This window comes from Sciurus vulgaris (assembly GCF_902686455.1).
Source record: "Sciurus vulgaris genome assembly, chromosome: 8".
Lineage (NCBI taxonomy): Eukaryota > Metazoa > Chordata > Mammalia > Rodentia > Sciuridae > Sciurus > Sciurus vulgaris.
Genome location: NC_136468.1, coordinates 48,931,827 through 48,956,030, shown reverse-complemented (window position 1 = coordinate 48,956,030; position 24,204 = coordinate 48,931,827). Strand labels below are relative to the sequence as shown.

General features: G+C 38.9%; 1 protein-coding gene across 1 annotated transcript in view; it reads left to right on the top strand.

The window, feature by feature from the left end:
* The window catches only part of COL1A2 (collagen type I alpha 2 chain), a 35,472-nt gene that overhangs the window by 9,228 nt on the left and 2,040 nt on the right, over positions 1-24,204 (top strand). The window contains 44 exon segments of the mRNA XM_079151888.1: positions 455-499; positions 600-653; positions 749-802; positions 1,094-1,147; positions 1,553-1,606; positions 2,140-2,193; positions 3,665-3,709; positions 4,003-4,056; positions 4,156-4,200; positions 4,579-4,632; positions 5,163-5,261; positions 5,398-5,442; positions 5,553-5,651; positions 6,193-6,246; positions 6,365-6,472; positions 6,836-6,889; positions 6,995-7,093; positions 8,015-8,068; positions 8,535-8,633; positions 9,051-9,104; positions 9,604-9,657; positions 9,809-9,862; positions 10,144-10,197; positions 11,175-11,219; positions 12,348-12,446; positions 13,658-13,765; positions 14,436-14,489; positions 15,360-15,413; positions 16,126-16,179; positions 16,283-16,336; positions 16,433-16,540; positions 16,927-16,980; positions 17,820-17,873; positions 18,842-19,003; positions 19,992-20,099; positions 20,764-20,871; positions 21,231-21,284; positions 21,380-21,487; positions 21,625-21,678; positions 22,044-22,151; positions 22,640-22,693; positions 22,811-22,918; positions 23,230-23,488; positions 23,917-24,101. Coding sequence (XP_079008014.1) covers positions 455-499; positions 600-653; positions 749-802; positions 1,094-1,147; positions 1,553-1,606; positions 2,140-2,193; positions 3,665-3,709; positions 4,003-4,056; positions 4,156-4,200; positions 4,579-4,632; positions 5,163-5,261; positions 5,398-5,442; positions 5,553-5,651; positions 6,193-6,246; positions 6,365-6,472; positions 6,836-6,889; positions 6,995-7,093; positions 8,015-8,068; positions 8,535-8,633; positions 9,051-9,104; positions 9,604-9,657; positions 9,809-9,862; positions 10,144-10,197; positions 11,175-11,219; positions 12,348-12,446; positions 13,658-13,765; positions 14,436-14,489; positions 15,360-15,413; positions 16,126-16,179; positions 16,283-16,336; positions 16,433-16,540; positions 16,927-16,980; positions 17,820-17,873; positions 18,842-19,003; positions 19,992-20,099; positions 20,764-20,871; positions 21,231-21,284; positions 21,380-21,487; positions 21,625-21,678; positions 22,044-22,151; positions 22,640-22,693; positions 22,811-22,918; positions 23,230-23,488; positions 23,917-24,101 — 3,432 coding nt within the window.

Below are 24,204 nucleotides of genomic sequence, written 5' to 3'. Positions count from 1 at the left end.
AATATCAATTTCTTAGCTAAGTATGACATTGGAATATGACATATGATCAAGGGAATCTAAATGAAATTCTTTGTCAGTTGATAGAAGGCAATCATACTTTCTGTACTTGTGCAAAGACCAATTCACTTCATTGCATCAGAACAACCTCAATATGCACAATTGTGCACAGTTTTAAGGGATTCATGACCAACCACCTCATCCAAAGCTCATTGAGTTTTGCTGATCCAGGTTAAGAGAAAAGGAGAATCAAAGGGAGAGAAAGGGGGGAAAACAGGGATTCTGAAATGCTTTTTTGGAAAGAACAAAAACTATGAAATAAAATCAGGACAATTCTGTGCATTTGTCCATCACAAAGTGTCTATGGCACAGTAGTGTCCTAGCTAATTCATCTTATCTAACTCCAACCAAGGCCATGACGACTTATTAGTGCTAACCATGTCTGTCATCTTTATAGGGTTTAATGGGACCTAGAGGCCCTCCGGGTGCAGCTGGAGCCCCTGTAAGTACTGAAAGTTTATAATCTTTCTTATGCAAAAAAGAGAATTAAAAAATAAAGGTCTGAAATGTCACTTTTTTTTTTTTTTTTTTTTTTCCTTTAGGGCCCTCAAGGTTTCCAAGGACCTGCTGGTGAGCCTGGTGAACCTGGTCAAACTGTGAGTACATTTTTCTTCCTTTGTGATAATTTTTTTTTTTTCAGGAAATTTGTACATATAGCCTTCACTAAATAATGAGTCTCCCCTTTTCTCAGGGTCCTGCAGGTGCTCGCGGTCCACCTGGTGCTCCTGGCAAGGCTGGTGAGGATGTAAGTATTCACTTTAAGGTCTTCCAGAACACCATTTAAATATTCCAAATCCAAATTTAATATTCCGCTAAAATATGCCTAAAATAACTATCCTCATATGGGAAATATTTTTAATGAAATATTAATTAACTTGCTTATACTTAGGGAAATGTAATTGTTAATTAAATAAGTATCTGGATTCACATTTTTATGTGATACCTTTCTCTTCTGTTGTGAAAAACCGAGATGCCCCAACTTTTGTCTGATAGTTTACCAAATTGAGGTTGACCTTATGATGCTTTCATGTTTTAGGGTCACCCTGGAAAACCTGGACGACCCGGTGAGAGAGGAGTTGTTGGACCACAGGTGAGACTTTTCACAACAGTAGTTCAAATGCCAGAGGCCTCTCAGATATAAGATATTTGCTAAGGCAAACATCCATCTAAATAGCACCGTAGATGTCACTCATGCTTCTAACACTAATTGAAGGCATCTGACCAGTAACAGAACCTGGGAAAGAATGCGCACATTTCTATTAAGTAAATAATGTAATATAATGATAGCAAGCATGCCTAAGCAAGAAAACTGTGTTTTCCACTAATACCATAGTCTTAGCTATTCACATTAGAGCCAGTTGTAGGTCTGTGCTTTGAAACACGATAGCCGTTTATTCCAAGCTTGAACTTAGATGAGAATTACTTGGGAAGGAAGAAGTCATTGTCCTTTCATTTGTGACAAAAATCTTCATCTTCTTCTGTGTTTCTTTCTAAGGGTGCTCGTGGTTTCCCTGGAACTCCTGGACTGCCTGGCTTCAAGGGCATTAGGGTGAGCACATTCTTTGCCCAGATGAGAAAAAAATGTTGATTATTTGCAGGGGGTGGGCAGAGATCAACTGGTATTTAACTGTATTTAAGCTCCTCTTAGATGACACATCCTTGTTTTCACTTTCCTGGAGTTTGCCAAAGGGGAGGGAGAGTTAAAGAGTAAGGATGCTCAAAAGTAAAGTGAAGTGTAGTTTTATCCAGCCTATTTATAGCTACTGAGGAGAAGGATTCCTACAGATTGCTATAGTCTAGACTATTATTTCTTTGTGGATATTTACAACCATCTGAAAATCGTAAAATTATTAAAGATGGCAAGGACTTGAAAGAGCATCTAGGCTGGTATCCTTCCTTTCTCAAGTGCAAGTTTAGGTGACTTACCTGGGGCAGTGGAGCCAGCTCACCTGCAGCTGGAGCACTAGAGTCCAATCCTGTCACAGGATTCGCCCGGGAGATATTAATTGCAGAGGTAGAAGATTTTTATTTGAGCAAGCACTATAATGGAACAGCATTTTAATAATAAGTATTGCCTTTCAGGGACACAATGGTCTGGATGGATTAAAGGGACAGCCTGGTGCTCAAGGTGTGAAGGTAAATACTGAGTTAGAAACTGTTTTTAAACAAATGATTAAAATTCTCTATCACCAACAAAAAGTATATTTTTACTGAAGACTATTCAAATTTTAAATGGTATCTTGTCTCTTCTTCTGTATTTCAACTCCCTCAATGGTGGGGACTATGTGATTCTTTGACAAAAGGCCAATTATTGATGTTTATTTAACTTAATGTCTTTTAAACAATTGAGACAAAAATAATGTCAAGTGTTTCTTCCTCCATTTCTTTTCCTCTTCCCCTAACAATCAATCTCTGCAGCCAAAATAAAAGTAAATAAACATATAATCAGATATTAGAACATTACATGTTATTTTAAACTGTAAATTCTCCTTTGCCATTCACTAATTAGATAGGTACATTCATGTCACAATACACTTTTCAACCTCTTTCCTGTGATTTATCTGTGCACACTCAAAAAATTTTTAATTAGGTAATTAAAGTCTCAGAAGTGTGTTATCTCTTGGCTAGGCTCTTCTCTGACAGCGTTTTCAACTATAAAATGTTCTCTTTCCTATTAAGGAGATAATGTGATATTAAAGTGAATACCAACGTAATTACAAATTAATGAGTAACGAATACTAGCGGGACCAGAAATGAACATGAATATGGAGAATCTGTTCTAACTTTCCAGCTGCCACACAAATGGATAAGGTCAAACTCATTCTCCCAGGGGCCCAATATAACAGCTCAGACTACTAATCACAGTATCATAAAGTGTTAGAGCTGCAAGGAGCTTTGTAGACTCCCTCATTTTTTGCAGAAGAGGGAAACTGAGGCTTAACGAGAGCTAGTGACTCTCCCAAAGTCACACATTTAGAGAAATGAAGGTCCTTACTGGTCTCATAAAGCATGTTCTTTGCATATCTAAATCCAAGTACATTGAAGGAAAGTTCTTTACATGTGCCATAGGATTAAATCACCCCACCAATGCCACTGCCACCAAGGCCATTACTCAAGATAAAACTATAGATCGGAAATAAATATTACAGCTCCAAAAAATATTAGGAAGCTTCAAATCATCTTGCATGTTTTATGAAAATGATAAGGTTGACTGTTCAAAATTGTTTTAAAGAGGGTAAATATGATTAAACTGCCATCTATTTTAATACTGTCATTGCTAATAAATAAGCCTAGTCTAAATGATGTCTGGTATATGAAGAGATGGTTGAAGAGGGGATACAATCAAAGAACCACTTCTCCTTAGTACCTTGATATTTGATATGTTAAAATAAAAACTCATATTTTAGCAAATTTTAAATCTCACATGTGGGGAATAATTGAGAAACAATGTATATGAGTAAGAAACATTACAAATTATGTGAATAGTTCAAATTGAAATAAAGGGTCAAAATTGCACAATCAGGAAATAAATATATATGTGCATATATATGCACACACATATATATATTAATATGTATTTGAAACTCAATCTCTCTTCTCCATGTAGGGTGAACCTGGTGCCCCAGGTGAAAATGGAACTCCAGGTCAAGCAGTAAGTATTGATTACTTTATTGTAAATCTAAAGGTGCTGTGCTCTTTGTGAGCTAGAACTTCTTTAATGATTTTGCTAATCACGATTTCCCTCGGCATTGTATTCTTTGATATTTTTCTAATAGCTTTCTGCATACTTAATTGAACTGCATTACCTTTTAGTTGGTATTAGAACAAGACCTATTTATTTGTAGTGGATTCTCGTGTCTGTTGGAAATTGAACAAAGCAAATGATGCCTGTGACTTTTTAAAGATTAACATTCTGGATTTTACTGAAAATATTTCTGCTTTTAGGGAGCCCGTGGGCTTCCTGGTGAGAGAGGACGTGTCGGCGCCCCTGGCCCAGCTGTAAGTGTCCTGTTTTTGTGTTTTTATCCTTTAAAAAAATATCTTCTAATGACCGACATTTAACTTTCTTCTTGACTCCTCTCTTTGTTTTCTTCACAGGGTGCCCGAGGCAGCGATGGCAGCGTTGGTCCTGTAGGTCCTGCTGTAAGTGTTGACACTAGGGAGTTTGAAAGGGTTGAGACTGCTGAGGTGGGAGCCATCTTCCTCACTCATTTCCCTGAAATAACATCATTCCAGACACTTTACCAAATGTTCTACGAGGTCTTTTGAAGGTTTCATTTGTAAGTAGCATAATCTACTTACAAATACCTGAGGCTGTTGGTGGATGTATGAAGTGAAATCCACCCTACCTTGGATACCTGAATACCTTCCCTGAATATGACCCTAATGTCCACAGGCTAGCAGCCAATTTTTCTTTGCCAATACCAAATAAGATTAAGACACACTAAACCGATTCAATCTTCTGTTGTTGTTGCTTTTTCAGTTTACTTAGAGGAAACTTCTTTTTCTGTTTGATTCCAGGGTCCCATTGGATCTGCTGGTCCTCCAGGCTTCCCAGGTGCTCCTGGTCCCAAGGTAAAAACACTAGTGACCTTTGTCACTCCTTGATAAATTTCTTACTCTCATATGAGAGATCAGAACTGTGTTGGCAGAGAGAGATAATTACAGAATAGTTACCTTAGTTGTGTCCCCTTCGAAATGGATATAGGATGATGGATTTTCCACTTCAAGTTCAAAATTGATCATCTCTCTGCACTTGCACGCTATGAGCACAAAGAGTACTGGCAATATGGAAATCGATTCTATGGGGTCCTCTGCAATATACTCCCAGACTTGTCAGGACTGACTGAGAACCAGTCTACCACAGAGAGACAGAGGTGGAGTCAAGGTGGCAATGATAGCAACAGATAGCAATCTTAATTCTGCCAAGTGGCAGAACTAGGCTAGAAAAATAAGAAATGAACCCCAAATCTTGGGGTTACAAACCAGATAAGGAAAATAATTTCAATTCTGAAGAAGTTTCACCAAAATTTGGTGTCCTAAAAACAGAGATATGTTGTTTCATTATTTGCTGGTCAATTCCTCAATGTCATTTTCTCTTTTAGGGTGAAATTGGACCTGTGGGTAACCCTGGTCCTTCCGGTCCTGCGGGTCCTCGTGGTGAAGTGGGTCTTCCTGGTCTTTCTGGCCCTGTTGGACCTCCTGTAAGTAGCTGTTGTCATTAGTCTTATTAAGTAGAGGAATGCAAGGAGAAAATTACAAAGAGAAATGAAGGTGGAGTTGAAGAAGACCAGATATATTCCAGTGAATTGATATCCTCCTTCTTCCTTTTTTTCATAGGGTAATCCTGGAGCCAATGGCCTTACTGGAGCTAAGGGTGCAGCTGTGAGTATACCTGGGTAGCTAAAATGTGCTACATTTTAAATAAATTTAATGAGTGCTGCTTCTACAGCCCATCACCACATGATGGACCAGGCTTTGCTTCTCTTCAACAGGGTCTTCCCGGTGTTGCTGGGGCTCCTGGCCTCCCTGGTCCCCGTGGTATTCCTGGCCCCGTTGGTGCTGCTGGTGCTACTGGTGCTAGAGGACTTGTTGTAAGTAGTCACAGCTGTGACTTTTATCATCCCGAAGTACTAGTACTACCATCATTTTATCACTATCTAGATGTTTTCTTACAGTTTTGTTTTTCCTTTGTTGACATTTTTAGCTTGTATTACTTATAAAACTATGTATTTGCATATGTACATGTACACATACACACAGATGCATTCCTTCTTAATGCAGGTAGATGAGACCAAGTCCTATGACCTGAGTCTTATCCTTCCACCAATGCTATTCCCCTGTATGCCATTTAAGCATGAACTGGGCTGTAATTAAATTCCTCAAAGAATTTGAGTTTCTTTTTACCTTAACCCATAAATATTCCAGAAATTTTGTCTGAAGAGAGTTTTTTTTTTTTTTTTAAGTTGTCAATGGACCTTTATTATATTTATTTATATGTGGTGCTGAGAATCGAACCCAGTGTCTCAGGCATGCTAGGCAAGCGCTCTACCACTGAATTACAACCCCAGCCCCTGCAAGAGAGTTTTGACAAGCGTTTGGTTTTTGACCACTGTTTTGTGTATTGGGTCCTAGGGTGAGCCTGGTCCAGCTGGCTCCAAAGGAGAGAGTGGTAACAAGGGTGAGCCAGTAAGTAGTTTTACAATCACAATTCTTTGGAGTTATTATCCTTTGAATCCAGTTTCTGTAGCTGGATATAAATATTAAAAAATTCTTTTCTATTCCTCCTATTCTTTTCACTCAACAGGGTTCTGCTGGTCCCCAAGGTCCTCCTGGTCCCAGTGGTGAAGAAGGAAAGAGAGGCTCCAATGGTGAACCTGGATCTGCTGGCCCTGCAGGACCTCCTGGGTTGAGAGTAGGTTCCAAATGCTCCTTAACACCTATATACCCCAGAGGCAGATGATGATCCCCTTTCATTGGGAATTTTCAAAATTACTGAGAGTGCTTTTTCTAGACTAAAGAAGCATCTGCTTTCCATCTGTTTTATTAAATCAGTGACTCCCAATTTGGTATGTTTTAAAATTGGTCTGCAAACAATATTGACCTATTTTTGCAGGATGCTCATCCGCACATTCCTTGGGGGTTTGGGTGAAGCAATTTGGCTTGGTTTGTGTCTGTATCTCGGCCTTAGGGAGATGTGCCACGTTTTCATAAACTCTGCCTAATCAAATTCGAGGGTTTTCTCTAATTCCCTTCTGTTTCATGTACTTTCTTGCAGGGTAATCCTGGTTCTCGTGGTCTTCCTGGAGCTGATGGCAGAGCTGGTGTCATGGTTAGTAGTCTACCACTCATTTCCCTGAAAAGAACTTCATATGTTCCCTGGTGACTGTGTCACTAGCTTTATCATTCTCTTTTTCGGCCCCTTTCTTGTCAATAGGGCCCTCCTGGTAATCGTGGTGCAACTGGTCCTGCTGGAGTTCGAGGACCCAATGGAGACTCTGGTCGCCCTGGGGAGCCTGGTCTCATGGGACCCCGAGTAAGTTTCAGATTTATTCTGAGCAAGTCACATCTGGCAGTGTGCATTGTTGGCTGAAATTGAAAATAACAAAAAAGACTAAAGTAAATTTATGGCTAGACTTGCTGACAGATGCATTTTTAATTTAATTTTTAATTTAACTTTATCAAAGCTTCGTAGATTTTTAAATGTATTTAGTTAGTTCATAAATTTCCTATTTATTACTTGATACAATGGCTTGATCTATTCTTTGGAAGCATAGATCTACTTTAATATATCCAAATTAGGTTAGTTCTCCTATCAGCATGAATCTTTTATCTTAATTTGTAAGTTTTATATAAGGTGTTCATGAAATGTATTAGGGCTATACATTATTAGTTTATTAGATTCATAAGTGAAATCATTTTTCAAGCAATCACAAAGTGCTGTAATGTATTCAGCATCACACTAGCTATGGAGAAATGACCTTTAGATCTGTAGACACTCTAATCCATCGCAATAGAGTAATTTTTTTGCTCCATTATCTCTTATGGGTGAATATCAACTGTAATTGTACCATAAACATGTAATAGGGACACCAAATATAGCAATAAAAAAATCCACTTTGGAAATTGCTTACTAAAAGTATTAGTTTTTCTATTATGAGGTAAATAACATGATACATTTGCCCATATAACATGTTGCTTAACAGTTTGTTGTGATATCTATAAAGGGATCAGTTTCACTAAAATTCAATAAAGGGAAAGACACAAAAAATAGAAGAAAAATTTCAAGGCTCTTTTCATACCTTCAGGCTACTGGCTAATATCCCTAAAGATTTACCCTAGGCAACAAACAAAAATTGGGGGGGGGGGGGGGGGCTTTTGTGAGATTTCAATTAATCTGAGCTTTGAGTATGTGAGTTAAAGAGCTAACATGAAAGCTTCCTCATTTGTTTTATAGGGTCTTCCTGGTTCCCCTGGAAATATTGGCCCAGCTGGTAAAGAAGGTCCTGTGGTAAGTATTGCTCATTTTCCATTATATTTTCAAGGACACTTATTGTACCCTTATCAAGACTATTTTGTGGCTTATTTGTACATGAATACATTGAAAATAAATATCAGCCACCTACATCATCTGGGAATGCAAAGTAATAGATTGTAATTATGGAGTCCAAATGAACGCAGGACTGAAAGCAGAAAAGGCAAAAGAAAAATGTGGCAGGGAAAATTGAAGCAGGTGACAAGAGTAGAGAGAGGCGGGGAGAGAGGGAAATTGCGTACATATGAGATTGGATTGGCCATGTGTGTACCGACATCCTATTTAGAAAAGGAAAATGGATTCATAATTTATTGACACTTTATACAAGAAGCTCTGTGCATCCAGAAAGCTATTCTGTTTTATCCCAGGAAGCATCATAAGTTTGAGGTAGGGAGGCCATGTTGATGTAGAGTAAATTTTAAACACTAAACTCTGTTTTCAGGGTCTCCCTGGTATTGACGGCAGGCCTGGCCCAATTGGCCCAGCTGGAGCAAGAGGCGAGGCTGGCAACATTGGATTCCCTGGACCCAAAGGCCCCACCGTAAGAATCACTACAACTTCTTCTCCCTCAGCAATTTTTTGCTAGAGTTCACCAAAGCTCTAGTATTTTCTCCCACTTACCAGTCCAAACTATCTCAAGGCAAGTTCTTTCGGCACAGGAGAACTGCAGGGCAGTTTTCACCACAGTAAAGGTTTACCTGGGATATATCCTTACATACCTGCTGAAAACCCATCTTCTGAGTCACTGCCTCTGCAGACACAGGTCCCCCTTATACTATACCTGGAGCTGTCTGATGATGGATCATGCCTTGGATAATAGAATTCCAGGACTAGGAAATCTCAAAAAAACACACAAGCAAGCAAGAAATCAGTGTTTCAAAATTGGCCTGACTCATTGGACATTAAATGTGTAATACAGTGTTTTTTCATTTTGTTTTGTTTTTCATTTTTATCATAGGGTGATCCTGGCAAAAGTGGTGATAAAGGTCACCCTGGACTTGCTGGTGCTCGGGTAGGTGCTCACTGCTGTACACATCTATTCATGTAAAATTCACCCAAGATACACACATCCTTTGAGGCCATCTGATATCATTCTGTCACTTTCTTTCCCAGATGGCATCCCCAAAGGTCCTTTTACCATCATGAAATGTCTTTTTTTTTATCTTTAACCACACATATGAGGCAGTGAGCTATAACAAATTAGAATATATGTTAAGTCAAAGATACTTACAGAGGCATTTAGTCTTTATTTTATTCATCTTGTGGTTAAGAGAGTATAAATATATAGCAGTATTCTCTGGCCTTTATAAATCGCTTTCCATCTGTGGACTTTCCTTGAACCATATCAAAAGTTAGTAGGCAGGATTAAGACTTTGGCAAAAACTCACAGTGAGTTTAATTCATGCCAAAATGACAAATTTGCTTTGAGGAACTCACTTCAATGATGCTCTAAAGCATACTGAACTGCCTAGCTTGCATGTAACCTGTGGTCTTTCTGTTGAACATTCTAGGGTGCTCCAGGTCCTGATGGAAACAATGGTGCTCAGGGACCCCCTGGACCTCAGGTGAGTATTTCTCCTTCTCCTGTGCTCTTCTGCAATACAGTGTACCTAGTTCCTCAAAACAACCTTCTCCATTTTCCAGTCCACAAGTAAGATAGCTAGATAGCAATGTGGCCCATGTCTTTATTGATGCTATCTCTGCTGTCACTTTCAGGGTGTCCAAGGTGGCAAAGGTGAACAGGGTCCTGCTGGTCCTCCAGGCTTCCAGGTGAGTCAAAAAAAAAAAAAAAAAAAAAAAAAAAAAACATACAAAACTCTGCCCTTGGCCAGGTGGTACACTTATAACTCACTGTCCCCATCTCTCCCATCACACATATTTTGACTTCAGAAATAAAGCACAGAGTGCATTTTTTCAAAGCAAAATTTGCTTATAACACTTAACAGTGTGTATAACACTTAATAGGTAGTTCCATCTCCTATCAAGCCCAATTTTTATAAAATCCCCTGAATATTACCACAAGATTGAGATTTGTATTTCTTTTCATTTAGGGTCTGCCTGGCCCCTCAGGTACCACTGGTGAAGTTGGCAAACCAGGAGAAAGGGTGAGTAAAACAAGTGATAGCAAATTCACTTGAGAATTTCCTTCTGTTTAATGCCCTATTGCAGCACAATTACAATATGTAAAAGGAAATTTCATATTTCATCTGTTAATGATAGTGTTCTGTCTATGTCAGTGCTGAGGGAGAGAGTGAAATGAGTTACTGATATTAGTTCAAATTACTTTGTTTTATGGATTCAATGAAACATCACATTATGAAAGTGAAATCTATCAATGAATATTTCATGTAATAGCCTTACTTTTTGTTTTGTTCTTGGTAATGTTAAAATACAAATTATTTCCTTCTCCAGAGTGAGAACGTAAATGCACTGATTTTTCATCAAACTGGACCCTGAAAAATTGCTTTTAATGTTTTTCTTGGCATTCAAACATGACACTGCTATCCACAATCAGAGCATGAGTTCTGAGTCATTTTCTCTGTAATTGTGATGAATGTGCCTCAATTTAGTTACATTCTGTGGCCTGGTCTCCTTTGTCAACAGTGGGGCACATTAAGGAGACAGCTGGTCAGTAATAAAAGAGATACACTTGGGTATACAATTAACTAGGTAATGTACAGAATATGATAATTTCTATTAAGAAGGCAGTCTGTTATATAGCTAAAAATAGGCAATGTCTGATAGTGTTCATTATTATTTATCATATTATCAAAAGAGATAGTCTGCTTTGTCACTTTTTTAAAAGACAATGGACTAAATAATGGGATATTTAAATTTTCTAATACCAGGTCTATACTAGAATAGATACATCTTTGACATCAATGGAATTCTCTTTTTGTAGATTTTCATAGACCACTGAAAGTTCTGCTGTTATGTATTCGTCTTTATACTTAAGCTATTTGTAGGTAGAACCATGCAGCTTTATTTTACTCTTTAATAACCTTTCAAATATCATAATCATAAGTGAATTTATAAATCACATATACATTTCATATTTGACTCATCCTTGTATTTTGCCTAGGGTATCCCTGGTGAATTTGGTCTCCCTGGTCCTGCTGGTCCAAGAGTAAGTGTTATTTAATTAACTTTCATCAACTTCTGGCAATATGTTTTTAAAAGAAGACACACTTTCTCCTAAAGCCACCTTCCTTGCAATCCTCTTCTATAGTTAAATGTGATCCGTAGAGATCATTAGATTTCTAAGTCAATAGTTGACTTTTCTGTTTAGTTATTCAAATTTCCTATTCAATAACCACATGGTCATAAGAAACATAAACAAACTAATACAAGTATTGTAGTCAGTAATTTATATAGACAAGTGTGACATGGTTCAACTTGAGCCAAGGGAAATTAATAACTTACAAAGATCTAAAGTCAGTTTTTGTAATGTTTGTTGATATTCACAGTCTAAAGTTGATTGTGTAAGTCTAATTTACACAGAAAAATAAAATGAAGATTTAGTTTTGTGGATATTACCATAACTGGAATGATTCATTTGCCACTGAAGTACACCGTTATATTGCTAGTGACCATAAACCTGGGAAGTCCAGAGTTAGTATTTTTTAAAAATCCATGGTACAATAAAAGCAAGTTATAACAAGGTCCTTCAATATGGTTGCAGTGTGAACCTAGGTGATAAATATTCTCAGTCACAGAATGCCATATTATGGTGACATTTGCCTGTGAATTGAGAGATATTTTGTAGATAGGTAAATTGATACATAAAAATATACACATATATGTCCTCAGTTGAATATTAAACTGTTACATCATTACTGCATGAGCTTGTTAAAAGGGCTCACAGATATGAGAATATGATCTTTATACCTGACATTGTTATTCCACTGCAAAGCAGAGTCTTTTCCTTTGACTGCTACATATAAACAACATCTATTTTTACCTATGGATTTATCACAGATAAGGCAAAAAAAAATAAAAAAATAAAAAAGGAAATGAATCCCAAAGGTTGGATATCATACTTAAAAGCAACAAATTTTGGGATCGTAATCCCAGAACATTAGAATCAATTAAGTCTTTAGAAATTATCTCATCCATTCCCATCCCATCCATTTACAAATGGAAAAATTAGAAACAAAAGAATTTTTAATTTGCTGAAAAGTGGTAGAACAAGTGTGCGCTGTGGTGTTTAACACAGTATCTCTGAAAGTGACATCTTCTAATTTCTGCTTTACAGGGGGAACGTGGTCCCCCAGGTGAGAGTGGGGCTGTTGGTCCTGCTGGTCCCATTGGAAGCCGAGGTCCTTCTGGACCCCCAGGGCCTGATGGAAACAAGGTAAAACTTTGGGTTTTATAGTTTGCTGACATTGTACCCAACAATAAATAGGCCGTTTATAGAAAAGGAGAATTTTTTCATATTTTTATTTATTTCCAATTCTACAATGATTTCCATCTCAGTAAACAGTAATCCGATTCCAGGGGACCTAAACCATTCCAAAAGAAAACTGAGGCAGGGAGACTCAGTGTTCTGTAAACAGTAATGAATTAGTGTGGGTTTCACCTCTTTTCTCATTACATTGCTTATGCTTTTGTTTGAATTAAGAACCATCCTATATATTTGGACTTTTTTTTTTTTTTTTTTAGAAAACATACTTTTACCCTGTCAATATCCCAACACATGGATCAAAAATTTTAAAAGTTAAATTTTAACAATGAGAGTTTATAATAATGAACATTAACTAGATGCTATATTCACCCCCCCTCCAAAAAAAATCTGAAAGCTTTTGTTTTACAACAGAATCCACAGTTTAGATTTTAAAGTAGATGGAATTATACTAGTTTGGAAAACAGATTACTTGAAACAGTAAGAAGGCAGCAATTCATATTAACTTCTGATTCTTACCTTCAAGGCAGAAAATGTGAAGAGTAGTTGCAGAAGGTTATTTTAGTATGTGGAAGGATATTATAGGGGAAAATGAAAACAAGGTAAGAGGAAGAAAAGAAATGAGAAAGGAAATAGAGTTGTGTTAGGTGATCCTTTCATAGGGACCTATTCATCTCAGAAGCTAGTCAACAGTTTTAAGTACATGAAATTGTGGAGGTTTATACAAAATGGAATCTATAGTCTCCTCTTTTAAGAAAACTAAAACACAAACATCTCCCCAGCTGATAAGGTCTCTTTCCATGTTTCCTGCCTGAGTTAAGAGACTTATCCTTGAAAAAGGTTTATGGGTAAACATTTTTCACTCTCTGCTCCCCATTGTCCCATCCTCTCCTCCTCCGTGCCAGTCTTCCTTAAGAGGATTGGAAGCAGGTTATAGAAGAATCACAGCCACCCACTCCCACTACTCTCTTCTCTTTAGTCATTGTGTCATTAATAGCATCTCCCTGTTATATTCTCCCTCCTTTCAATGGCCCTCCTTTGTGTCTCTAAGCAAGCGAGAAGGCTATCTATTAAATGTTTAAATTGGAATTCTTCAAGAGTTTATTTCTTCATTTTCTTCTTTTGCCACTGAAATAATTGATTCCACGTGTGTTTGATTCAAGGGTGAACCTGGTGTGGTTGGTGCTCCCGGCACTGCTGGTGCATCTGGTCCTGGTGGACTCCCAGGAGAAAGGGGTGCTGCTGGCATACCTGGAGGCAAGGGAGAAAAGGTACCTTCTCAGTGTTGGCCCTTAATACATACTGTGGATGAACTCTGGCAAAGAGGCTGCACAAGGATGCCCAATTTTTTACAATTCTTGGCAGGTGGTCTGGTAGCATTTTGATATCTATCTATGTACATTTCCCTCTGCCACCTAGCACCTACGCATTTCTAAACTCACTAATCTGGCAAAATTCCTTGCTACCATGGAATTTCACACAAACAGATGGTGTTGAGTAATACATGAGGCTCATTTTAATGCCACTAACAATAATGCCTCATCCTGCCCTAATTAATGGGAAGAAGCTCTATTGAACAGCTGTCAACCGTGCTGCTGCATTAGTTATACCATAAGAGTGATCAGGCCCCGCAGCCCATTGTGATGTTGTCTTATGATTCTGTCCACATGAATTTGTACCTTGCTTGATTATGCATCAGAAGGGTATATGGAAATTAGGGGGAAAATGTTTGGCAATAATCTGGAATGGATTTTGAATTATTATTATTTTTAAAATTTCTTTCCTCGTTCAACATCCTATAGAATGGTAGGGAATTCAGAAATACTAAATATGTTAAATAATTTAAGGTATTATAGAATCTTCTGTAAAATCACTTCAGGTTAATTTTAATTCAAAAATGTGGTCAGAAAAAAAACAGTTGTTCTTGCTTTACGCTTTCAGGGTGAACCTGGCCTCAGAGGTGAAATTGGTAACCCTGGCAGAGATGGTGCTCGTGTAAGTAGAATTTTGTTTGAATTGAGAAAGTTTCCAAAATAGCAAGTTTAGTAAAATAGTATTGCATTCCTTCCTGGACCCACCACTAATATATCAGTTTTCATGTTCCAGAAGAAAAAAATCAACAGGACATACTCCTTTGGAAATCACATCTGGAATTTTCTAACTTCCCTAGTATTAAATATAACAACTACAAACTACAGATGAAAACCTCTGGGTTTAATAGAACATTAAATGAATGTTTGAAGTGATAATAGGGCTTTAAAAAAATAACAATAATTCTCTTACATTTTAAAAGCCAGAACCCTTAACAAGGTCCTACCGTTATTCATATGTCTGTCCTGAGACTTTAAGCGTAGCCACAAAGTTCACCTGTTAATGCCATAGAGATGCCAAAGAAAATACATGAAAGCATAATTACCCTACCTAGGGTATCAGCATTATGGCACTTCCAAACCACAGTCAGCCTTGGTTCTTCCTTTCACCTCTCCCTGAGAGCTAACTCCCCATAGCCCATTCCTTAAAAGTCTTTCCTTCGAACCATAGAGTTCTGACATTTCCAAACAAGGCTACTCGTTTGCTGCTCTCCAAGGAATTTTACAAGAGCAGGGTTCAGATCTCTCAAACTCTTAGCCTGTCCTTGATTTACACATTTTCATTGCCTTAATTACTGGAGTTCTCTTCTCCTGAAAGTGGCTTCTTGTACTCCTGATAATTAAAACCGAAATGTATCCGAGACTTCTTGATGTCCATCCAGAGTGTGCAGTAACAGTGCTCAGTCGCTGCATAGGCAGAGCAGTAGGGTAACAAGACTCATTTTTTAAGGTATAGAGGGTTATTAATTAATAAGATGTTTCCTTTTGCTACTAGGGTGCTCCTGGTGCTGTAGGTGCCCCTGGTCCTGCTGGAGCTACAGGTGACCGGGTGAGCTTGCATTTTCACTAAGTGTAACTCTCTGAGCTGATAGCACTATCTAAAATTTCTTGCCTGCCCTAGTCCCAAAGAGCCCCAGCAATTCATTTTTATAGTTTGGTATAAAGCCCACTTATTTAAAAACATAGCTGTTGTGATAGGGCAGCAGGAAACAAATGCTATGTGTTTAAAGTTCTCTTTCCCTTCCTATTGATGTGCCAGCTATCTGATCTATACTTTAATCCCTATCATTTGTTTTACAGACTTTCCCTGTTACCCATTAACAATATCCTAATGCACTAAGCCTTCTCAAAGCCTTCAATTGTAAAAAATCAATAAAATACATAGTGTGCCCATTTCACATTGAGCAGTCCACTTAAAATAGACCTTATTTATTGTATTGCAAAGATTGCAGCAAATAGATCAGCTCTGTGTCCATCTAAAAATTAAAATGTCCTCCTCCTGGTATTGTGGGTTCTGATTTATAGTGTTTTTGCAAGAGAACAACCAATACCATTTCAACCCTTAAAATGAATACAGCATTAAATAAAGTAGGAATCCACTTCATTTTGCTCTGTGAGATGTACATTAGTTATCTCTTCCAAGAAAACTGCAAACTGTTGTCAGACAACAGCCCACTATCTACTGCTGTCCTCTGTCTCTCCTGCCTCTTGGAACACCTGCATTAGGCACATTAGCAAATTCATCTTTTGTTCCATTACAGGGTGAAGCTGGTGCTGCTGGTCCTGCTGGCCCAGCTGGTCCACGGGGTAGCCCTGTAAGTAGAAATCTGAGTCATTTGGACTCTCAAACCTCACAACATTTAAACAGTCATGAATTTAGGATTGCTAAGACTTTTTTAAATCCCTTCTTCCAACTAGGGTGAACGTGGTGAGGTTGGTCCTGCTGGTCCCAATGGATTTGCTGGTCCTGCTGTGAGTATCACATAAAGAGAGTTGATCTGAAACCATGCCAGGTTGGGGAGTAGAGTGAATCAGAATGCCAGAGCTATAACTGATCCTTTCCAACAGGGTGCTGCTGGTCAACCTGGTGCTAAAGGAGAGAGAGGAACCAAAGGACCTAAGGGTGAAAATGGTGTTGTTGGTCCCGCCGGCCCCGTTGGAGCTGCTGGCCCATCTGTAAGTTGAATTTGCTGGTGGCCAACACACACTGTGTAGTTATTACCCATGAGATTTAAAATTTAGCATGCATCAATCAAGTACCTACTGTATACTAGGAAATATACCAGAAAGAAGATGATATTTTTTTAAAAAAGTTAACCTTTGCACACTAATTAACATGAAAGTTTTGCTAGTAATGTCTTATTTAATTCTTCAATAATCCAGAGGGTGGTAATATTTAAGTAAGAACATGTATTTCATATGACACATAATCATTTTCCACTTATGAATTTTCTTCTAATGGGAATGGGAATGGTCCTTTTGAAAAAAGAGTAACGTGTGGGTTCTTTTGGAAAAAGAATCATTTTTTTGTCGTTTGACCCCGTCTTTCTGTTTGCATTTAGGGTCCAAATGGTCCCCCTGGTCCTGCTGGAGGTCGTGGTGATGGAGGACCCCCTGTAAGTATTTACAAGGGACTCTGATCACTTCTTTCTTCAGATTCTATTAGGGATAAGTTGAAAGTTTTGAAATCTTTAGTAAATTTGAACTCTTACTAGAGGATTCTTGAGATTCAAGTTCATTCTAATCAGAGCAATTCTGATATTGAAGTTAAGGTCAGCCACAGGGGATATTAATCCCAGCTGAGACTCAATGCAGGATGTTGCTACCATCTCACTTGAGGTCATTCCCAAGGTCGACCCCTAGTGGTTGAACTGTGAAGTGGATAAAATATTTATCCTTTTTTGATGTCCCCCTTTTTCCACCTGACCTAGTCCTTCGCCTTTCTAGTGTTACCAGTTTGACTTTCTAGAGGCCCAGAGTTCCCCATGAATGAATTCTACCTGATGTCTCTCATCAGGCAGTGCCTATTGCCCTAGGTCATTTGTTCTTTCTACACACATTCTCTATAAACAACATTACTCCTTTAGTTATTTTGTGCCCCTTCCATGAGTCAAGTAGTTAAGATAGCCACCAATGTATACAATTAATGTGTAATAGTGACGTAGTGTCTTATATTCTTGCTCTTACAACCATGAGTTAAGATGTTAGTATTTCAAAAAGAACAGTCAAAACCTTAATGCAAAATATGGGCACAGCAACTAGTGGCATGTTGATGAGGAAAAGATGAGGGGGAGGCTTTTCAGAGTACTAGTTAAACAGTACCTATAGGAAACTGCCTACTACCTACTCTTTGGTCCATCCCTAATCCCATCAGGATTTGCCAGAGAAGAAATTCCTCTTATCCAAATATTTGGAGTTGGTTTGACTGTGGAATTTTAATGTTTTTTGTTTTTAGGGTATGACTGGTTTCCCTGGTGCTGCTGGACGAACTGGTCCCCCTGGACCCTCTGTAAGTGATTCACTCTAGCCTCTGATGGGAAACTAGTGAGCAACTTGAAACTAGTGAGCAACTCCCTATAAAAACTTATCGCTGATATTTGCTATTACTTTCCTGATATAAAATCAGTTTTTCTCAACCATTAAGGCAAAATCATCACAAATTATATTTTATAATATCAGTTTAAGAGGCTTTTTACTCATGCAAACACCAGTCTCATTTTGAGGGAATGATATCTGTTAAAAATAAGGAAACAGTACAGTTTTAGTCACATATCAGATATTCCTATATCTATTTACCCTTTTTGGCTAACATTCTGCCTCCGTTGTTAAGGTATAATTGTTCCTAAATTTAAAGGTGGTTTGGCCTCTAATTTAATTCTGGTTCAGACTCTCCTGTCAGGACTCAAGAGAATTTAATTAATTACCAAGGATTAAGTCTTCCCATTAAGGTTTTGGGGGAGGGGGGAATAACAAAGATGTTGATTTCTTGAAATCCTTTTACAAGTTCATAACAGAAAAAATCCTCATTCCCTATAGACATTTAATTAAACCGAGTTGAGGGCATATGTGGTTCCTAAATTATGAACAAAATGCCAGTATTGGCTTTCTTCATAAAGATATGGGCGGAATCTTCCAAAACTCAAAGTCCCACTCACTTGCAATTAACTCTCATAAATTTACATGGTCCTGATTCCAATATGCCTGGGTACTAGTGGCATGATATTACTTTCCTCACAGAAAAACTGTGTAATAGTTGACTCTGCCTCATTATTTGCTATGTTATAACCTCAGGAGATGTATAGAAGGAGTTGCTTCTTTCTATGAGATTGTTGAAAAGTCTAAATCTTTCCAAAGAATAGCCAGGGTAGTATTTGCTCCATCTCACTATTTGCATCTTAGTATGTAAAACTTCTGTGATTCTCTTCCAGGTCCATCATACTTAACAGAAAGTAAATGACCTTGTACATTTGCCCACAGGGTATCACTGGCCCTCCTGGTCCCCCTGGGGCTGCTGGTAAAGAAGGACTTCGAGGTCCTCGTGGTGACCAAGGTCCTGTTGGCCGAACTGGAGAAACAGGTGCATCTGGCCCCCCTGGCTTCACTGGAGAAAAGGGTCCCTCTGGAGAGCCTGGTACTGCTGTAAGTGACTTCAAACTCCTTTTTCTTATTACCTTTTGTTGAGCTAAAATAAAGTCCCTACTCGAATTCTCAAGTGGCATATATTTGTTGATGAGTATTGCAGGCTCTCAAGTAGAGCTCAGTTGAGCCAGGAAATCTGTCCAGCACACATTAAGGTGCTGTGGCTTCAGCAGATGCTCAGAAAGTACATAATAGGAATGGCAGTAAATGAGGGAAGTCACTGTTTATCACAATGGCCCTTAAAGCCGTCAGTTAAGGCCACCTAAGTTTAGAAGATTCCATTGCCAAGGCCATCTACTATACATTCATCAATATCAGTAAGCTACTGATTTCTCAAACATGAACCATCCAGCATGATTGCTGCTTTGAAAGTGCTTTATCATATATGTGTTTTAAATTTCAGTTAAGTTTATGGGCATGGTGGCACACACCTATAAACCCCAGCAGCTTGGGAGGCTGAGACAGGAGGATCATGAGTTGAAAGCCAACTTCAGCAACAATGAGGCACTAAACAACTCTGTGAGACCCTGTCTCTAAATAAAAAGCAAAAATGGGCTGGGGGATGTGGCTCAATGGTTGAGCGCCCCTGAGTTAAATCCCGGTACCCAAAAAAATAAAACTTTTTTTCAGTAAAGCTTGCTTAAAAAAAAAAAAAAGCACCTTTATTACACCTTAGAGGCCAAAGTCAAAATTTGTTCCCTGCATAGAGTCTGTGAGAACTCTATTACACCACCCCCAAATGACTTCATTAATTTCAACCACATAGTGTTAAATGTTGTACCATGGTCTCAAGGAGGAATCATATACAGAAAATATATACATGCCAAGATATAAACTTATTGTCATCACTAGAGAGAAGATATCCAAGGATATGTTCCACTATTAGGACATAAACCTTTCTCTAAACTCATTTTCATAATCCTCAAACTAATCTGTATTATCAACTAGGGTCTTACCAGTAATACTTGGTATTTTTCCTCTTGTTTAGGGACCTCCTGGCACCCCAGGTCCTCAGGGTCTTCTTGGTGCTCCTGGTATTCTGGGTCTCCCTGGCTCTAGGGGCGAACGTGGTCTGCCAGGTATTGCTGGTGCTTCGGTGAGTGTTTGACACCATTTTGATTCTCATTAACATAATAAAAGATTTTAAAAGCTGCCACTTCAAATGTGACAGATTGATCACTGAATAACTCCACTTAAGATTTTTATTCATGGCATTTTCTTTATACAGATCACATGTCACTTATCTAAGAAGCTTTAATACCACCTTACTTAGACATACACTATAAAGACACAGCTTAACATTTTTTTTATGCAGAATGATTTTTGTTCTTTCTACACGCTTAAGAACGATATAAGCTCTAATTGCATTTACTCCTCTGCAATATGAAATGCTGGCATCATTTATACTGCAGGAAGAATGAAATTCTGGAAATTCTGAATCATTCCATTTAACCTTATATGTGACAGCAACCAGGAATCGTCTCATCTCCATAAACTCTATCAACTATCTGAATTTATTCCATTTGGCATATTGGGTGCAATTAGATTCCCTTTATACAGAGCAAAATTCCATAACTATACAACACTGACCCTCTGAGTGTATAGAAGGCAGGCAAGAACGACACTAATGATACCTCCTGACATTTCGCGATCCATTCAGTTTGCCTTCCCTCTTCAAACTAGAATCTCCTGACAGTTGTTTTTGGAGAGTGAGGTTACCATTTCATCCAATGAAAGAAATGTTGCTTTATCTTCTTTAGGGTGAACCGGGTCCTCTGGGCATTGCAGGCCCTCCTGGGGCCCGTGGTCCCCCTGGTGCTGTGGGCAGTCCCGGAGTCAATGGTGCTCCTGGTGAAGCTGGTCGTGATGTGAGTCCAACACTTGGTTTGTAAAATAATACTAAGCAGGATTTCATTGTGTGTAACTTCATATGCTGAGTTAAGATTCTCTTGTTCCAAGTTTCTGAACTAGATGGTCTGTTTCTCCATAATGTCTATGTGTAACGACCTCTCATATGAACAGTTACTTTGGCTGGGGAATGGTTCTTTAACTATCACACTTTACATTTGGGTCCAAATATTAAAAATGCCTCCAAGAAAACCTGGCTTGGCAGGCCCTATCCTTTTAACAGTCTGAAAGGGGTTATCTTGAAGCTGACAGGAAATGAAGGGTCTGGTGGGCCACAGAGCCTTATTAGGAGAATTTAATTTGCATGGTGTCTTCACAGGGCAACCCTGGAAGTGATGGTCCTCCAGGTCGTGATGGTCAACCTGGACACAAGGTTAGTACGTGTTTTTATTTTTATTTTTCTTAATTTAAAAAAAAAAAAGTGACGAAAATATAGACTGATGTTAACCTCCATTTTGCCTTTGTTAGGGAGAGCGCGGTTACCCTGGCAATATTGGTCCTGCTGGTGCTGCAGGTGCCCCTGGTCCTCATGGCGCTGTGGGTCCCACTGGCAAACATGGAAACCGTGGTGAACCTGTAAGTCTAAGTACCATTCCCTCAATGCTGTCATCCTCAGGACTCCTCTTGTCTTCTCCTCACTTGGAGAGAGTTGGGACACGGGGAGAAGAATCTTGGGATTAGCTGATGAGTTGTTTCTCTTTTCCAATTTACAGGGTCCTGCTGGTTCTGTTGGTCCTGTTGGTGCTGTCGGTCCAAGAGGTCCTAGTGTATGTACACAGTGAAGATTTTATACAAATCAACACTTGGGGAGAATCAATCCAAACTCTTCAGAAATTAGATCTTATACATAGGCTAGACCTCATATTCCTTTAAAAATTTACTCTATACTAAGAATTGATGCAGATAGCTTGATCTATCTGAAGTCTTTTCTGCTTGTTTGTATTACATAATCATAGGCATCCAGCCCTTTTACAGACAGCTCAACTAAAGCAGATTACCGGAAAAATTGAGAACGCATCTAGACCTTTGCATGTCTCAAGTTACCTTCATAAACAGGTTAAACAGTATTTATGGAAAAGTGAGCATCAATTTTAAAAAGCTTAAAGTCCTTTCTGTTTTTCTTTCCTTACAGGGCCCACAAGGCATTCGAGGTGACAAGGGAGAGCCTGGTGATAAAGGGCCCAGAGGTCTTCCTGGCTTAAAGGGACACAATGGATTACAGGGTCTTCCAGGTCTCGCTGTAAGTAAAACATGGCCATTCCACGTGTACACTGACCTCGAAAGCCTTGAGCTCAGAAGGACCCCTCCACCTTTCCACTGCTATTGTTCTAAAACATACTGCCTCGTGTCCATTTCCCACTCTGGCTAATTCCATCTCTGTCAGTGATGATGCTGTTTCATTCCAAAATGAAAAGGTGAGGGTTAAGGGAGATAGAAAAATACATATATTAAAATCTCCTGGCAACAATGTCCTTCAACCCCACTTAAAATAAATATAATTAGAGGAATGACTAATATTGCACTGTTGAAATAGCTTGTGGAAAAAATATAATTGAATCTAATAGACATAATGGGAGAAAAGAGCCCCACTTTACATTTTCAATTTTCTCAGTCCAGAGTCCATTGAAACTAAAGTTTTCCATTGGATTTAGTGGGGGGGAAATCCATCTATTGACACGTATTCTGAAAGCGTGATTTTTTTTTTTTTTTCCTGTTCTCTCTTTCAAGGGTCAACATGGTGATCAAGGTTCTCCTGGCCCCGTTGGTCCTGCTGGCCCCAGGGTAGGTGCATCTGAGAGATAGGTCATCTCTGAAATAGATGCCAACAAAGGTACTGAGGCTGTGCCTGCCTGGTGGGGATTTGCTCACTCACATGCACTTGGGTTCCTTCTTCTTTAGGGCCCTGCTGGTCCTTCTGGCCCTGTTGGCAAAGATGGTCGCTCTGGACATCCTGGTACTGTTGGACCTGCTGGCGTTCGAGGATCTCAGGGTAGCCAAGGACCTGCTGTAAGTTTGATTTGGTGAAATGATAAAGAACATCACTGATTGAAGGCAAAAATCTCTTCAGACTAAACCAAGGCAATTTTGACAATACATTAAAGTAGCTCTACTTCAATATGTTTTCTGAGATATCTGAAAATGGTCTATATGCAATGAGCTTTGTAAGCCCATTCCTGCAAGTGTGCCAGGGAACAAGTTATTTATTTACTTTAGATTCATTCCTTGTTGCTTTTGTATGACACTCAACTGCTGGCGTGGATATCTCTCTTACTGTAACTGCATTCAAAGCTTTTCCTTTCTCATTTCTACCTTCACAGGGTCCTCCTGGTCCCCCTGGTCCTCCTGGGCCTCCTGGTGTAAGTGGCGGTGGTTACGACTTTGGTTATGATGGAGACTTCTACAGGGCTGACCAGCCTCGCTCACCACCTTCTCTCAGACCCAAGGATTATGAAGTTGATGCCACCCTGAAGTCCCTCAACAACCAGATTGAGACCCTTCTTACTCCTGAAGGCTCTAGGAAGAACCCAGCTCGCACATGCCGTGACTTGAGACTCAGCCACCCAGAGTGGAGCAGCGGTAGGTCAAAACATCCCAGCCACACTGACTCTTCTAACAGGTTGAGCTCATCAAACTCAATTTCCACTGGTGTCTAGAAGGAAAATGTTCTAGGGTAAAACTCACAGTGTTTGAAATTTTAACCAATTTCTGAAGCATCATGTTCTTTTCCCTACCAGTGAGCATCCTCAGGCTTCTCTTAACATAGATTTTGGATCTTACTGTGGTAGTAAACACCCTGATGTGATTTTGCATGGAGGAGATATGAGAAGGAACTGTCTAATCTTAAACATAGCCACCTCTCTCTTCCTGTTGAATGTGGAGTAGAAAATATCACAGTACCATAAAAAATGTTACTTATAGGAATCAGTGTCTTTGACTAATTATTATTAGAATCTATGTTCTGCTCAGTGAGAAGGTAAATTATCTGGGTCTTGTTTTCTGAAAAGGTTACTATTGGATTGACCCCAACCAAGGATGCACTATGGATGCTATCAAAGTATACTGTGATTTCTCTACTGGCGAAACCTGCATCCGGGCCCAACCTGAAAACATCCCAGCCAAGAACTGGTACAGGAGCTCCAAGGCCAAGAAGCACATCTGGTTAGGAGAAACTATCAATGGTGGTAGCCAGGTAAGGTGCCCTACAAACACTCCTCATTCTATAAAATGTTATTTTCTTAAGATTGTGTTTTAGTTGTCTGTTTAAATGTCTTACCAGTTCTGTCCTAGATTGC